Source organism: Amblyomma maculatum, chromosome 8 (genome assembly GCF_055883805.1).
Source record: "Amblyomma maculatum isolate TAMU_Amacu chromosome 8, ASM5588380v1, whole genome shotgun sequence".
Classification (NCBI taxonomy): domain Eukaryota; kingdom Metazoa; phylum Arthropoda; class Arachnida; order Ixodida; family Ixodidae; genus Amblyomma; species Amblyomma maculatum.
Window position 1 is genome coordinate 28,646,216 of NC_139351.1, and position 15,630 is coordinate 28,661,845.

General features: G+C 51.3%; 1 protein-coding gene across 1 annotated transcript in view; it reads left to right on the plus strand.

Annotated features, from left to right (window-relative positions):
* Positions 1-15,630, plus strand: part of LOC146180816 (latrophilin Cirl-like) — a 301,055-nt gene that overhangs the window by 230,631 nt on the left and 54,794 nt on the right. Inside the window, exons 8-10 of the mRNA XM_084576153.1 lie at positions 7,885-8,040; positions 12,473-12,579; positions 13,792-13,983. Of these exons, the coding sequence (XP_084432279.1) occupies positions 7,885-8,040; positions 12,473-12,579; positions 13,792-13,983 (455 nt within the window). The remainder of the gene's footprint in view (positions 1-7,884; positions 8,041-12,472; positions 12,580-13,791; positions 13,984-15,630) is intronic.

A 15,630-nucleotide genomic window follows, 5' to 3' on the forward strand; every position in this document is an offset into this window, starting at 1 on the left:
ATTTATAATCAGTTATCTGAAGCAGCCTCGGATATACAGTCTTTGTCAAAAATATACAGCCCAAAGGTTTTTCTAGCCCCGTAACGGGGCTCAGTACGCATCTGCATCATTCGAAATCTAGTAGACGACAAATCTAGTCATCACTCTTCTCTATATGCTTACCTATATACTCCAGTATTGCTTCCAGGGGCTTAGTTAGAGTGCTTAGAAGCGAACCCCTTGGACCGTATATTTTTGACGAAGGCTGTACATTGGCTCCGTACATCTACACTTTATCTGACGTTTTACTCACTTTCAATTCCGCGTGACGTCGTGGCCTTTTCGACCAATCCAGATTTTCTCGGCACCGCAACAACGTCCACAACTATGCCGACTCGGGGCACTAAACACTGTCGCGTTTAAAGGCAGGTGTGCCGACAGAGCCAGGTCGGACGATAAGACTGAAAGCTTTCTGTGAGGATTGACTACAGGGCTGGCACGGGTCACTGACGAGAGGCATTTGCCAGCTTGGCGGTTGCTGCTGCTAGTAGCTGTGTCGGTGGTGAGCAGCGTCTATCAGCGGAAAAAAAAAATTTCAAAGGGTGCACGCGTAGCCTCCTACGCGCGAAAAAGGATGAGAAAATTTGGGGGTGGTTTACCTAAATTTGGAACTCGTCACTGAGTTGGCCAGTCATAGTGAGCCGCGCTGACGCGGGCGTTCTTTGATATCGACTTCGGCACTCGCTCGCTGTCATTGTTATTTGCGAAGGTTCCGCTTCTTTCTTGATTTTTTTTTGCGTTTCTTCAAGGTAATATTCAGGAAACGAGAGGTATCCAAGCTTGTTCGTCAAAGCCAAAATTTCGGGTGTCCAGGGGGCTAATTTTGGGAATTGTAGACTGACACCTTCTTTACACACTTTCTGTACACACTTTCTGTACACCCTTTCTGCGGACACCACCTGCTGTCCAGTTATGTGAAAGATCACTGGCCGGACGTACCTGCGTGGCCTAAGAGCAGCGTAGCTTACTCATCGCCCAAGGGTTCTGATATATGTTCCATTCCCATCTCACTCACCCGTCTCGCTCACTCGCCCTAGTTTGCTGCGCCTGCCAATTCCGTACAGACACAGTCGATCACGCTTGTCTGGAGCGTTCGAGGGAGGCTTAGCGGACGAAGTGGCAGACACGGTTCGCTGTCGCGTAGTCATACAAATCACACAGACTCAGCAGCATTTCCTCTAACAAAGCATCTACATTAGGAGTTAGTTTAACTCCGTAACGCACTGCTGGGAAGTCTTATCGACTTTGCATGCACTTTATGCTGGCGCTTTGCGCACCATGAGCCCATAATGCGTAGACATCGAAAAATAGCTCTGCCTTGTTTCGAGGTAGCGTGCCACTGGTCGATGTAATCGAGCTAAGTCTAGGTCTCTCTCCTTCCTCCCCTCCCATCCCCAAGCCGAGAGACGCGAAAGCAAAGCTGCGAACACGTTGAAAGCCAAGTGAGAAAAGCATATGCGTCGTAACAAATTTCTGTGGGCGTTAAAAAGAAATCTGTTAGAGCGTAACGCCATTCTGAAATGTCTGTGCGTACTATTTCGGCACGTGCCACGGATCCTTGGATGGTCAGCGGCATCATCTGGAGAGCTCTACAGAGTAGACAAGACGCACATGTGCGAACGCCTTTTCTAAGGCCGTGTATATGTTTGAGACATTGGGTGGTCGGCAGCGTTTTTCGCAAGAACTTGCCACAAATCTTATTCGTACGAATCATTAATCACGGCCGAGTAAGTTGCAGTGGCCCATGCGAAGTAAGATGACGCGCAAAATTGACAAGATAGCGACGTTGCAGTGCAGTAAGGGGGTAAGCCGGCGAAATGAATGACCTCCGGTCTTCCACGTACGACTGCTGGAGATGGCTTTCACTAGCGTTCTCATCTATCTCCGGGTTGTGACATATGGAGCTTGCGCGTGTGGTCTCCCACCCAAGGCGGTGAACAACTCGAGAGGCGCGACAGTCGCGCCTGCACCCCTCCGTTTCCCACGCCAAGTAGCATCCGTCCGCATCTCCTAGAAAAAAAAAAAAAAAAAAAAAAAAGCCTAAACAAACACGGAAACAAAACGTCTAACGAGCCTCCTGGCGAGTGTTAACGAGCTGTCGGTTTCGTTTCCTGCGCTCTAGTTCTTTCCTAAAGTCCCCCTGGAAGTATCTGCTTGTGGAGAGAGCGTACAAGAGAAACGGGCATAGGTGTGCTCCGTAGTCATTTACCGTTCTTTTTTTTGTTGCTGTTCATTTCTGCAAAACGCTGCCGCAGACGTTTTCGGTAACGCTATTCTAGGAGGCAAACCTCTTGCGCTTCCGTCTCGTCTCCCTGCCAGTCATTCTTTCTCTCTCTCTCTCTCTGTTCGAAACTTTCTTCCTAGGCGCGGAACGGGTGCCACAGCGAACACCGCTGTTAAAAGCTTTCCGGGGGGGGGGGGGGGGGGGGGGGTACTTCTTTTTTCTGATCCACTTCATCTTCATCTTCCTGCATCGTACCCTTCCGCGAACCTGCGAACCTGCGTAATGGCGGACGCAGCACGTTTCTTGCCTGCTGCAGCTTCTTGCGGCCAGTCGCCCACGTTGTCACGACCTGTCGAGCAAGATGCACAGTCGCACGAAGGCGCTTCAAATAACGATACTCTCCTGTTTGGTGCGCGTTAAAATGAAGAGTCGTAACCTCCTTGCCTTCATTGTTACATTTTGAGTGTCACAGTTGGCAGGCCGATACGTTGTCCCCGCACCAGTTCCGTGCTCATAATAGGTGACGCAGTTATTTATTCCTTTTTATTATTCAATTGAACTTGTGCGCTATTCGCACCAGTGACGCGTGCGTGATGAGCAGGAGGAAAGAATGCCACAAACAGTGGAAAGACGTCCTCCTCCCCGCCATTTCATTTCTCAAAACGACGGGCAGTTGGCCTGTGCTGCCGGTCGGTTGTTTGTCGCCACTCCGGCGCCAAGAGAGCCCACATTTCTACAGAGAGGGGGAAGCAGCGTAGACATTACTAGCGGAGAACGCGATAATTCAGGCATCGGGGCAAGGGGAGATCATTTCCATACGGACGCAGCTGGCCGCCGATTCGGCCGACTGGCTCGCCATCTCCGCGAGGCACACTCCTCTCCGTCGCTTTGTTTTCTTTCCGTTTTCTGACTGCCATACTCCTGGAACCCGAGCGCCTGAGCCCCGCAGGCGGGCCAATGCATCGTTGCTCGAGGCTGCTTTTCTCGCAGCACCCAAGGTGACCCTCTCCATACTCTTCCGTTGCCCCGTACCGCTGTCGCCCTCTCCCATTAAGCAGGGTCTCCCTTGAAACCATTATCGAAGTCTCATCGCAGCAGCGGCCGTTTGCGTCTCTCCCTTCCGTTGCCCCTCGCCCCGTAAATGGTCGCGCTGGGGCGCGTGGCGAACTTCGCGGAGCAGCTGCCGCTGCTGCCAGTAGGCGCAGCCGCGAAATTCCACTGGCACGCTTGTCTCCCTCTTCGCCCAGCTTTGTTTTTGAGCTTCCCGCGGACACAGACGCGAGAGAAAGCGCTGACCGAAACCTCGCAGTACTCTTCCCCGCTTAGATACTGCTTCCTCAGCCGGTGCGCACACCCAGGACACTCGCTCACTCCCCTCCCCAACTTAGGCCAAGTGTGGCCCGGTTTGCCTCATAATCGACTGTCGCCCTCGCCATTTGAGTCGAGCTTCGTGTTTGCGCCACCCTCGCACTTTTGGCGGCTACGGACGGCCACTCTCCTCCTCCGTGTGCACCCTGACAGCGCCTCCGCTTCCTCCTCGCTCGAGCACCCATCGCCGGTGGGGCCTCCCTCCCCTCATAATTGGCTTTAATTGGCGATCAGCGCTGATGAGCCTGGACCACCGCCGTCGTCCACTCGACGACGGGCGATTAGAGCGCGCCGCGCGTCATCTGTGCGTGCGAGCAAACGGCCTCTCCGCCGTGTCGCCGCCGCCTTCGCTGCCCGCGAGCCCCGGTGGCGTGATCCCGGCCCAGCTAGCGCCGGAACCGCGCCCGCGTGTTGCCAAAACAAACCGGCAACTAACGCGCATAAAAAAGGAGAGAGAGACGGGATGAGGGAAGATGAAAGGAACGGTTCATAAACGACAGCGAGCGCTCAACGGGCGCTTTTCGTTGTCCGCGGGGCGGCTGTTGTTGACGTCTGCGCCGCGCAGTTGAGCCCACAGGTCGCGTGACCCCCGTCGTTTATTAACCTGCGAGCGTCTTCCCCTCCCACCTTTATGCATGCGGGGAGGGAGGAGCCCGCTGTGATTCCCGCGCGAGGCAGCACGCCCTCTGTTAGCTCCGCGATTGCTCGTGTATAATTCTTTAATGTAAATATATGACCCGGTCGTTATCGCGAAGGGCGACGTGCTCGCTTTCTAGCGAGAAGCGCCGGCGGCAGCGCGTTTTGAGCCTCTCAAACCTGCTGTTATGCCGAAAAAAAGAAGGCTGCTTCCAAGTTCGGCTTACCCATGGCACCGGCCTGCTTCCGGTTTGTCTCCCTTAATGTAGCTGTTTCGCACAGACAAACGTGCTCAATGGCGAATATCCTCTCATGTCTGGATGCACACTGAAGACGCATCGAGGCTCCATAGCCTGTATCGACAAGGTACAGCGTCGTTAAGGAAACAGAACAGTTACGAATTAACGAAGACCGATCAATAAAATACAGTTGTTTCTATCTTCGGCGGATTTAGCAAGCAACGGGCAACCCGCATTTTTAGTTTCAGATCAACAGAAGCTACTTACTACTCTGCCATTCCTCTCAGAACTGCAGCAACCGACCCTTTTCGCAGACACCGCGCGGGAGAGTCGACGGGGCAGGGAAATTTCGAAATCCAATTATCTCGCCGATAAGTCATTCTTCCGGGGCCGGACAGACGTCAGCGTATAACCAGAGAGAGCGAGCGAGGGGATGAATTTTATCTCCAAAATTTGACGAAGTTGTCCTCTATGTCCCTTTACTGGTTGTGTCTTAACTTTTCTGCGCTCACTGACGTTATTGAAGGTTTGAATGTTTATTTCCGCAACTGGTGTTGCGAGGATAGCCATGGAAAAAGCTGTATAGAAGACAGCTTGAGAGGTCCTGGCTTCCTCTTATAGAGCAATATTGACGGCGGCGGAGTACAACATCAAACAAAACGTGAGGAGAAAAAAAAAAAAAACACGTATGTTCGGTACAGAGAAAGAGACATGTACATTCAGTACGCGGTACATTGTACTTGTACAGTACAAAACTACACGACCATTTGGGGGAACTCTTTCAGGTAAATATTGGATACATCTGTATTTTCGAAGCAGTACAACTGGTTCAGAAGTGTCGGTAAGGTATGCTGCAACATTTGTTTGCCATAGTTTGTGCGGCATTTCTTAACATGCCAAGGTTCTGCTGCGCTGGTATCATACACAGTTCTGCTTTGCTCTAACTCAGCAAGTGTAAGTAAGAAGTCACCACTTTTCATTATGGCGAGTTTATATTTATAGCACAGCACAGTGATACATGGACTTCATTTGTTTAACGTTGTGTTGATGGAAAAGGCTTGCAGTGTGGAATGCTATGCGACTCAGGGTTTATAGCAGCGATTCTAAACAGCCTCGCGAAAAGTGAATACACAGTGAGGCAGAACATGTAATCAGGCGACTCATGTCCGGTTCTGGGCACAAAATGATCGATTAACGGGTAACCCTGCAAAAGTCAAAAGATAGAGGAGCAGTTAAACAGAAAGGTGGGCGAGTTAAGCATGCAGTCTGTCAAGTCTCTAATTAATTTTCAGTGCCCCCGTATCCTGCTTCTTCTATTATACCACAGTTAGTGGTACCCTCCAGTACCGTTTTGACAGCCTGAAAGCAAAGAAACAGAAAAAAAAAAGCTAAATGTCCCCTTTGTGGACGGTAAAAGTTCGTTGCTTTTCTGAATCGCAGCGCCAGCCGGTTCAAAGCATGCAGAATTATTTCATTGGCGCAGGTCATACCGGTGAGCCATCAAGCGGCATGTGTAGCACAGAGGTGTCCCTTCTTCATATTCAGCATAGCATACATTAGTCAACGCGAGGGCCCTGTAACAGCTAGGTACTTAAGGCGAATAGTCTGCCGTCGCCACGGTGGCCGCTTTTTCATGGAGGCGAAAAGCAAGGTGTCCGTGGGCTGTGTAATATCACTGCTCGTTAATGGACTCCAGGAGCGGAAATTTCCGAGGCTCTCCGCTACGGCTTTTTGATCATACCCTTCAAATCGCACAGATCAAACCAATCTCCCGTCAAGACGCAAACTGTTGATAATAGAAGATTTTAGCAAGCTGACAGCGCTAGCGTAGAAGACGTGTACGAGTTTACCGTGTGCCTCGAGCGCACGCGCTATGTCATAGGTGTGGCAAGGCATGGCCTCTGCACGCCGCCGACGTCCCTTAGGCCGCTGTGCTTGTACTATTCTAATACGTCTGCTATGCATCCTAAGTGTTCCGATCATATAATATATAGCGACTCGCTAAATCGCATTCAGTTCAGTTCAGTTCAGGCGTTCAGTCGTGTCCGACTCTTCGTGACCCTATGGACCATGTCACGCCACGCTTTCCGGTCTCTCACTATCTTCTTAACATCACATAGCTTCATCTGCAATGCCTCGAAAATGCCATCTAACCATCGCGTTCGCTGCCTACCCCTTCTCCGGCGACCCTCAACCTTTCCCAACATCAAATCTTTCTCCAGCGACTCCTCTCTTCTCATCGGATGACCAAAGTAGCTGAGCTTTAACTTTAGAATTTGGCCCTCCAATGAGCAGTCAGGGTTTATGGTCGACAAAATCGACTGATTTGATCTTCGCTAAATCGCATACTCTATTGTAATGGGTGCCTGACCAGCACAAGTGATGCTGGCCGAGCGCGTTGTTCGGTATAGCTACCGTGAAGAGTTGGTTCACTGCTCAGCCTCCGTGTGCATATACAGCGGTGCCGTGAGTGCGCCTTTGCCCAGGGGGATGTCCCACGTGTCGCCAGTAAAGGGTGCATCTGCAGGGGCAGATGGCCGGCGGGGTCGCACTGTTCCCGTCCATTGAGCTGTGAGCAGAAATTAGTCTGCCGGGTGGTGCCAGCGCCTGTATCGCTGTAGCCCTCCCCCGGGCTATATCGCATGCAGCCGAGCCAGCAATTACGCCACGGGAGGGCGTCAACCAGTACAAGCGAAGGCACAAATCTCTCTACCTCTCCTTGACCCCCGTTACGATCCCACGCTCTGGGCCTTTCGTCGTCCTGGAGGGCGGAGGAACAGTCCACTAAGCCTTTGCGGCTCGCCGTATCGCGAGGTCGTGTCACGGCGTGCTCAAAATGGGGCTTCGTAGAATACCGCTAGCGAGAGGACCTGCCGAGCGCTTTTTTTTTTTTTTGCATGACTTTGGTTGCTGTGGTAGCTGCGCCAGTCTTTGGGAAAATGCACACGCTTCCTCTATTGCCTTCTGCATGACGGTTGCAATGATATCCAGTCGCACCTTTAGTTCTCATACGTTGATCCTCGCCGGCTGTAGAGAGCACAACGTATGGCCGCTGCCGTTGCTTACAGCGAGCGAAACATGGTGTGAAATTCCGTTATCATTAACTGCGTTCTAATTATTGTAGTCTTGATAAGAAATCAGAAAAGGCTAAGGAGAAGGCTTCTTCTCTGTGTTCTTAATCCAAATCTTCATTCTGTATAGCAATGTTTACACCTGTTCTGCAGACTAATCTTTGGATGCATTTGCCCCATTGACCTACTAGTGGGAGAGCGTGTAGTCGACGTCGGGCGGAGCGAACGTCCATTACGGCCACGCTTTATGTCGTTCGCCGACAATATCGCTTGTGGTCGCAACCGTTCTGCCTTTCCCGTCTCACAGGAAGGTACCAGGACCCAGACAGGGTGACGGGTGGCTCCGTTGTGCCCTCCTACCTGCACCGTGGCTTCTGTCCTCCCATGCAGTCCAGGAGCAGCTTCTGGAACTGGACGAGGGCCGGAGACACCGCCGTCCAGAGGTGCCCCGGAGGAGCCATAGGTGAGAACCTCCACGGCGCGTCGCCGGAAAGAATCGGCGTTTATTGCGGTCGCTTATGTATTTCCTTCTTGTACAGAAGAACTGTACAACAAGGACCCGGATGTGCAAACCCAACATAGGACGGTTGTGATTACTGATCTCGAGCCGGGCACCCTGAAGAGTGAAGTTGAATGGGCCTTAGCCAGCCTTGCTAAGAACAAAGCTAGCGGAATTGATGGTATTCCAGCTGAGTTGCTTCAAAACCTCAACCACGACGCTGTTAACACACTGCATACATTATGTCATAAGATTTGGACAACCCTGCAGTGGCCACAGGATTGGAGGAGGTCAGTTTACATCCCCATTCCAAAGAAAGGCAGTGCCAAAGATTGTTCCAACTACCGCACGATCGCGCTTATTTCGCATGCTAGCAAAGTGATGTTAAAAATCCTGCAAGGTAGGCTGCAGCAGTATGTGGATCGGGAGCTTCCGGACGTGCAAGCTGGGTTTCGCAAGGGCAGAGGAACTAGAGACCAAATTGCCAACCTTCGCTGGATCATGGAAAAAGCAAGAGAGTTCCAGAAACCCATTTACTTCTGCTTTATTGATTATGCGAAAGCGTTTGACTGCGTAGATCACAGCAGATTGTGGCAAGCTCTCCAAGAGATGGGAGTTCCAATTCACCTCATCTGTCTCCTCAGGAACCTTTATGAAGGGCAAGAGGCCACAGTCAGAACTGGGCATGGTCTTACTGATTGGTTTCCGATTGAGAAAGGGGTGAGGCAAGGCTGCATACTGTCGCCCTGCCTATTTAACCTATATGCAGAGTGCATCATGAGGAAGGCCGGTCTGGACGAGTCTTCAGCTGGAGTGAAGATCGCTGGAAAACGCATCAACAACCTTAGATATGCGGATGATACCACTTTAATGGCAGAAAGTGAATTGGATCTCAAGAGACTTCTGATGCGCGTACAAGAAGAGAGTGAGAAGTTTGGGCTTAAACTGAACATTAAAAAGACGAAGATCATGGCGTCTTGCCCTATCAAGTCCTGGAGCATCAATGGACAAGAAGTGGAAGCTGTGACAGATTTTCTGTTCTTGGGCGCCAAGATTACCTCGCAAGGAGACTGCAGCCATGAAATTAGGAGACGCCTGCTTCTGGGAAAGAGAGCAATGGTTAGCCTTGACCGCCTAGTAAAGAGCAGAGACATTAGTCTGCCAACCAAGATCCGTATAACCCGTGCTATGGTCTTTCCAGTTGTGATGTATGGATGCGAGAGTTGGACTGTGAAAAAGGCTGACCGCCGAAGAATTGACGCGTTTGAATTGTGGTGCTGGCGAAGACTCTTAAGAGTTCCTTGGACTGCCAGAAGATCAAATCAGTCGATATTGTCGACCATAAACCCTGACTGCTCATTGGAGGGTCAAATTCTAAAGTTAAAGCTCAGCTACTTTGGTCATCTGATGAGAAGAGAGGAGTCGCTGGAGAAAGATTTGATGTTGGGAAAGGTTGAGGGTTGCCGGAGAAGGGGTAGGCAGCGAACGCGATGGTTAGATGGCATTCTCGAGGCATTGCAGATGAAGCTATGTGATGTTAAGAAGATAGTGAGAGACCGGAAAGCGTGGCGTGACATGGTCCACAAGGTCACGAAGATTCGGACACGACTGAACGCCTGAACTGAACTGAACTGATGTATTTCCTTTTTCTTCGCCTGACGTATACTGGGATTACTGAAAGTAATAACTGCTCAGTGCTTAGCTTTCCTATTCTAGAGCAGTTCAAACGCACCTTGCAGTCTTGTTCACTCACACTGCCCTCCCGTAGCTAACCATCCCTTTTGTGTCCGTTTTTTTCTGGAGTAAACCAAACGTGAACGAAAATCCTACCAACAAATCGGCGGACAGTCTAGTTGAAAGAGTTGCATTTAGCGTGGGCTTAGTCGACCTTTATGACACCCGTTCAAAAGTCGTAATGGACCGCTCTTGTTTCTGCGGTTATTTCATGTATTTTCATCCGCGCTTCTTTTTTCACCGATCTACGAGCGTGAACATGATTGCTCTTTTGTATACTAATACAGTGTAGCTTCTGTCAGTTCTCTTGAGTGATATTAGAGACGAAGAGAATACGAGAAGTTGCGCTCATTGCCTTGCGTAATCGGAACGTTTGCCGATGAAAAAGTAAAAAGAAAGAAAAAAAAGAAACAGCTCAGCGTTTCCCGACAGTTTAAACAGCAAGCATTGCGCACCCATATGTCGTCAGAGTCCAGAATGTATCACCCCGAAAAAGGGGGAAAAAAAAAACGCTGCCAGTAATTAGCGACTCGTGAACCAAGATAAAACGTCGGGCAGTTATTGAAGTCACCTTCAGCAAGACGAGCAGCTTGTCGGGTGGACCTGCCGATCCGATGGAACAGGGCGCTCGTGTGGAAGAACTGATCTGCTTTTTCCCTTCCCTCGCTGCATTCGGGCAGCTTATTAGCTTTTAAGATAACTCGGCCGCTTTTAAAGGAGGGATGCCGATAAACCGCTGCGCCTCCCCGGGTCACGTCCACGCCAGATTAGAGCGCGCCGCTCTAAGCGCCGACGCTCCACGGCACTGACCTGTCGCGTCCGGATGACCTCACCGCCGTCTTAAAATGGTCACTCTTTTTCTCTTTCCTCTGTCTGCCCGGGAGCTGTTCGTTGGCCTGAGTGCCGCGTTTTCCTTTCTCGTTCTCTCACGCGCGTCTTGTTTAATGTTTTCTTTTTCCCTTGCATCCTTACACCCGCCTCGATAACAGCACCGTGTTGAAGCTCCGTTTTGCACTGACTGGTGCTTTCTGTTTATTCATCGTCTGCAGCGCTCATTACGACCGGCTTCGTCCTTCAGTCGTGCGCATCGCTGATTCGTCGCTTTCGTCCGCACATCCCCTCCCCCCCTTCCGACTGATACCGTGCCCCGTCGCGATGTTTACGTAGTTTTCTTTGTGCGCTCTTTTGCGCATTTCCATAGCATCAAAAAGACTCCAAATGCAAAGCTAGCCGTCTGCCGCCGACTCTTTGATGGGAGCGGCGTCCGATACGCAGCCGCCGTTTTCGTCACTTTAGGATGGAATTAGTGGCCCAGATTCTCCCGGCTTATCTGTGTTGTCACCTGAAGTGCCGCCACGCGGCTTACATTTTCGTAGTTTCTTTTTTCCCACTTCCCTCCTCTCTGTCTTTCGGTAACGCCAGAGTTGGCAGACGCTTGACTCTTGTTCCCCGAGGCCAATTACCTGCGCCGTCCGCTAAACTTACACCGGGGCCCGCGACGGTGCCCTAATGCGTCCCGATTAGGAATCGTCTGCGCACCTGCGCCTGCTGCCCCTGACTATCAGCGCACGAGCTCCACGCGTTGGCGAACGGAAGCTTTTGCACGCAGACACCTGCCTCGTTCTCCGGTCTGGTCGCACTGGCTTCGTCTGCTGTCGGAATGGAGCGCTTCGTCTTTCGCTCGCGCGGAGTCGGCGTTGGGGCTTAGAGACGGGGGAAGAAGTAATAACCGCCAGTGTTTGCCGTCTCCCTGTGGAGAAGTGACAGCTACACCCGTACGGTATATACCCCTCAACAACAGCAGCTTGACCCCAGTACACCTGGACGCTGGTCACCTGGGGAACGGGCAGTTATTACTGGCGGTACACGAGATAGGGGATGATTTGCAACCCTTGTAAATGCCTGCACAGAGCCATGAAAACGCTTTTCTGCCTGTTTATCGCTGTGTCTCTATGCGTCCCCTTTTTCCCGATTTTACGTTCTTCCCATGGCGTAAATGTTTATGAACTGGCCCAATTGTCCAGCTGAGCCGGGCTTCCAACCAAGTGATGCCTAATGCATGTGAATTCTTTTTTATTATTATTTCCGTAGCCAAGATTTCGACGAAATATCGTCTGGCCTGTCTGCATATCACTGACGAAAAAAAAAAAAAGTCCAAGTGGCGTTTCGGTGCTCGTGTTGTGCCGTTGTCAGATGGGAGGAGGTTCGGCTCCGGAAGGCGCCGCACCTCAAGGTCTTACATAACCTATCTGCCCGTCATCATTCATGCGTCATCCCCGGCATGTCCCCTTCCTCCCGGAGGTCCGGGGGGGGGGGGGGGCGGAGGTTTTCGTTTCGGGATGGCGGCCGTACCCTGGCAAGGGGGCAGTCGAGTGGTGACACGCACACAGCAGTTACACCGAACACTATGTCAACTGTGTTTAAGGTCCCCACTGTGACAGCAGGCTGAACAAAGGGAGACCGGACCTTCTGTGGACCTCGTGTTCCCAAACGAGGGACGCATCCGGACGGGCTCTTTCGGCAATAAATGAGTCGGTCGCTAGAAGCAGATAGAAGGCTTGCTCTGAAGTTGGTCTCATGCATAGCTGGCGCCATTTAAAGGTTACACCAGCAGCAGGAGCGAACTTCACTCAAGAATCACTGTGGCGCTCTTCTGTCCCAGGTCATGCGAGATGGCGCTGCCTTGCGGGCAACCCGCCGTACTGGGAGCATGACACGCCCAACTTGAGCGCCTGCTACTCGGCCTGGATGGAGAACCTCAAGTCGCGGGTGAGTGCGCGATGTGAGCTTCGCAGCTGGGCGGATGTTCGTTAGAAAAGCCCGGCTGCCGCGATAGGTGGCTCCAATGACACTTTAGGAATCAAAAACACCCGCTGTTAGTTCGGCATGTGTCTAAGGAGCATTGCCGTAAAAAATAGGGGTAACGACTACAGGACGCAGTGGGTGTCTAAGAGCTGTTTCTTCGTGGTGCTCTTGTTGGCTCCGCTTTACAATTCAAGAACAAGGAGGCCTTTGGCAAAAGAGGTTATCCATCCAACTGCGTCGATCGATTCTCACGACGTCATGGATAGCCCCTTGTACCTCCTAGCATGACATCGCAAGTTGCGGCAGAGGAAAGCATTCACGAGGATAGGATGAACCAGCAAAAAAGACGCACATAGGAATTAAGATACGCGGAAGCAGACAAGCCTATTTCCTGTCTGCTTGTGTGTTTTTGAAGCGGAAACAAATCGAGTCTTCAGCGTCAGTGTCGGTCGGTGCCTGCAAGAGCGCCAACTCGGGGCACTCCTTTCTTGTGGGAGGGGGACATTAGAATCAGCCTGCCATGACAGTTGAATTCACGTTACTCCTATGCCACGGGCAGGAGCTGGCGACTCGGGTCGCTCCTTTCATATGGGAGGGGGATATCAGAATCAGCCTGCCAGAACCCTTTGCATTCACGCTACCTCTAGGACACGCAGACACATCCATACGGCTTGGTTAAAGCGTTACTTTATATGTGGTCTGGTAGCTTACGCTCTCGCGTCATACACTTGAGGGCTGAGCTTATAAGTGTCCCCAATAATGTAACACTTTACACTGACAGGGCGTGATAGGGGAATAATGGAACAGGCAAAAGAAGCTTCCGCTTCCATCCAGGTTTAAACAAAGCTAAAGCACAGCTAATTTTTGTTCTGTGTGTGTCTTTTCGGCTGGTTTATCCTATCCTCATGCAATGCACCAACTAGCGCAACAACTTGTTCCACTGAAAGGGTTCACCACGGCGTCATGATGATCGGTCATGATGATCTGTCCCCACGACGTCATGATGATCTTTCAGGAGGCCCTTGCTCCTATGAGGGGCATCCTCTGCTCCATTCTTGCCATAGCGTAACACATCCTCTACTGAGGTTGCAATGGGCACGAGTGTTCGTTATAAGTCCCTCTCTGATCGGGGCAGTGGCGAGGCGAACAAGTGATGAACGATCAATTTTGTGGCAGGCCGAGGACGACGACTCGGTGGTGAGCCTAGCCGTGGAACTGGAAGTGATCACGCGCACCAAGACGCTGCTGGGCGGAGACATCGCACAGACGGCGGCTGTCATCCAGAGGCTGCTCGCCAGGATGACACGGCGCCTGGATGACTTTCCGGACGAGCGCAGACGCTTCCAGGTGGTCAAGGAGCTACTCCAGGTTAGTCACGCTCACGCCTTTTCAGGGCTGCTCTTATTACATGCGCTCGTTTGACTACTTGCCATTTGACTGTATTTTTGCAAGTAAGCAGAAATTGATCACTCGCGTTCAACGCCACGGCGTCGAATAGCTTTCTAGCTGGAAATCCAGCCATCAGAGTAGCTATCTGCAAACGTGGAAAGTAATGAGGCTGTAAAGTAACGTTTGCGAATAACGCCTTCAGCCTTAAAACCTTGTGACGTTGATTGAATTCTTCAAACAAACGTTACAATCTGGTTTCTCAGCAAAATGAGCTTTCCCATATTTGGTTTGTGACAGCAGGTTGCACTATATCTCAACCAGCGGTAGTGGCGATAAACATGTCGCTGGTTCTAATTGCTTTTACGGGCTTCTTGAAGAGGCGAACGGGATCAATTTTGCTTAAGCTCAGAAGCATGGCATGCATCGGTGTCGCAATTCTAGAGCGCTTTCGATATACTTTGTAATGTCCACTGTTGCCTGTCTGCACAACATTGACGAGCATTGTCCGTCTGCGGGCATTCGTTGAAATCGGACGCCGACTTTCATACTTGACATCGGAGAAAAAAACAGCAACTAAATTGCCGTTTTCTTTTCATCCCCATCGATTCTTGCTCAGTCGTGGCCTCGTGTATAGCCGATCGAAGCAGCCCCTGGACGCTGATGTAGGAACTTCCGTCCAAGCGTAGTATTTCCCCCCACGGGACGTCTCCATTTTCGGATCGACCTAAATTAGATTTTGTACCCGCGAGCCTCTTTCGCAGTTGTTCTCGCTCTGGAAAAATATGAGGGTAACCGAGCTGTTCTACTCAGTCTGGACAGTGAAGCGGCGGGTGAACGCTTAGCGCGCCCTCAGGCGCTGTTGCATGCTCTTGGTCGCCACGGCGAGCGATCGAGTGTGCCTGATCGGGAGAAGCATAGTGGAATGGCTGATATGATTGTGGTTTTCACTAGTAGCGCGCCCTGTTTGCAGCCACTGTGCAGGTTGGGAGGACAAGCAACCACGCAGGAGCTCGACGTTAGTTTTTACTTGCAAGCTGAACTTGTCACGCGCGCAGCAGGAGTATAAAATCAAACTTGGCGAACAGAAATAATTTAACTAGACGAAAAAAGTTAGGAGGCGTTCAGTTTGATTGATGCAGTGGAAACCAAATGGTGTTCTTCTCTGCCATCTCTTCCTTCGTTCTATCGTTCTTCAGCAGTGTCGCACGTACTGTGTTACTGCGACTACTACAGCATTTAAGCTCACAAAGCCGCTGTCATCACTATATTTATTTATTTATAGGAAGGGAAAGGCGCGATAACTGTCTCACTTGTTTTCTGCGGACACCTCAACCGCGCCGTAAGGGAAGGGAGGAAGGTGGGAGTGAAAGTGGACACAGAAAGAGGAGCCGTAGTGGAGGGCTACGGAGTAATTTCGACCACCTGGGGATCTTTAACGTGCACTGACACCGCAAGTGCAGGTGGGTCACCGCTGCTTGCGGCGGGGGCTGGCCTGGCACCGAATCTTTATCTGTTGTAGGCCGTCATTGCACACGCCACCGCTGGTGGTGGACGACGGCTGTTGTGGCGGCGCGCGTCTTTCTTTCCCTCTTGCTTTTCTTTCTTCTCTATATTCTTTTCTATCTG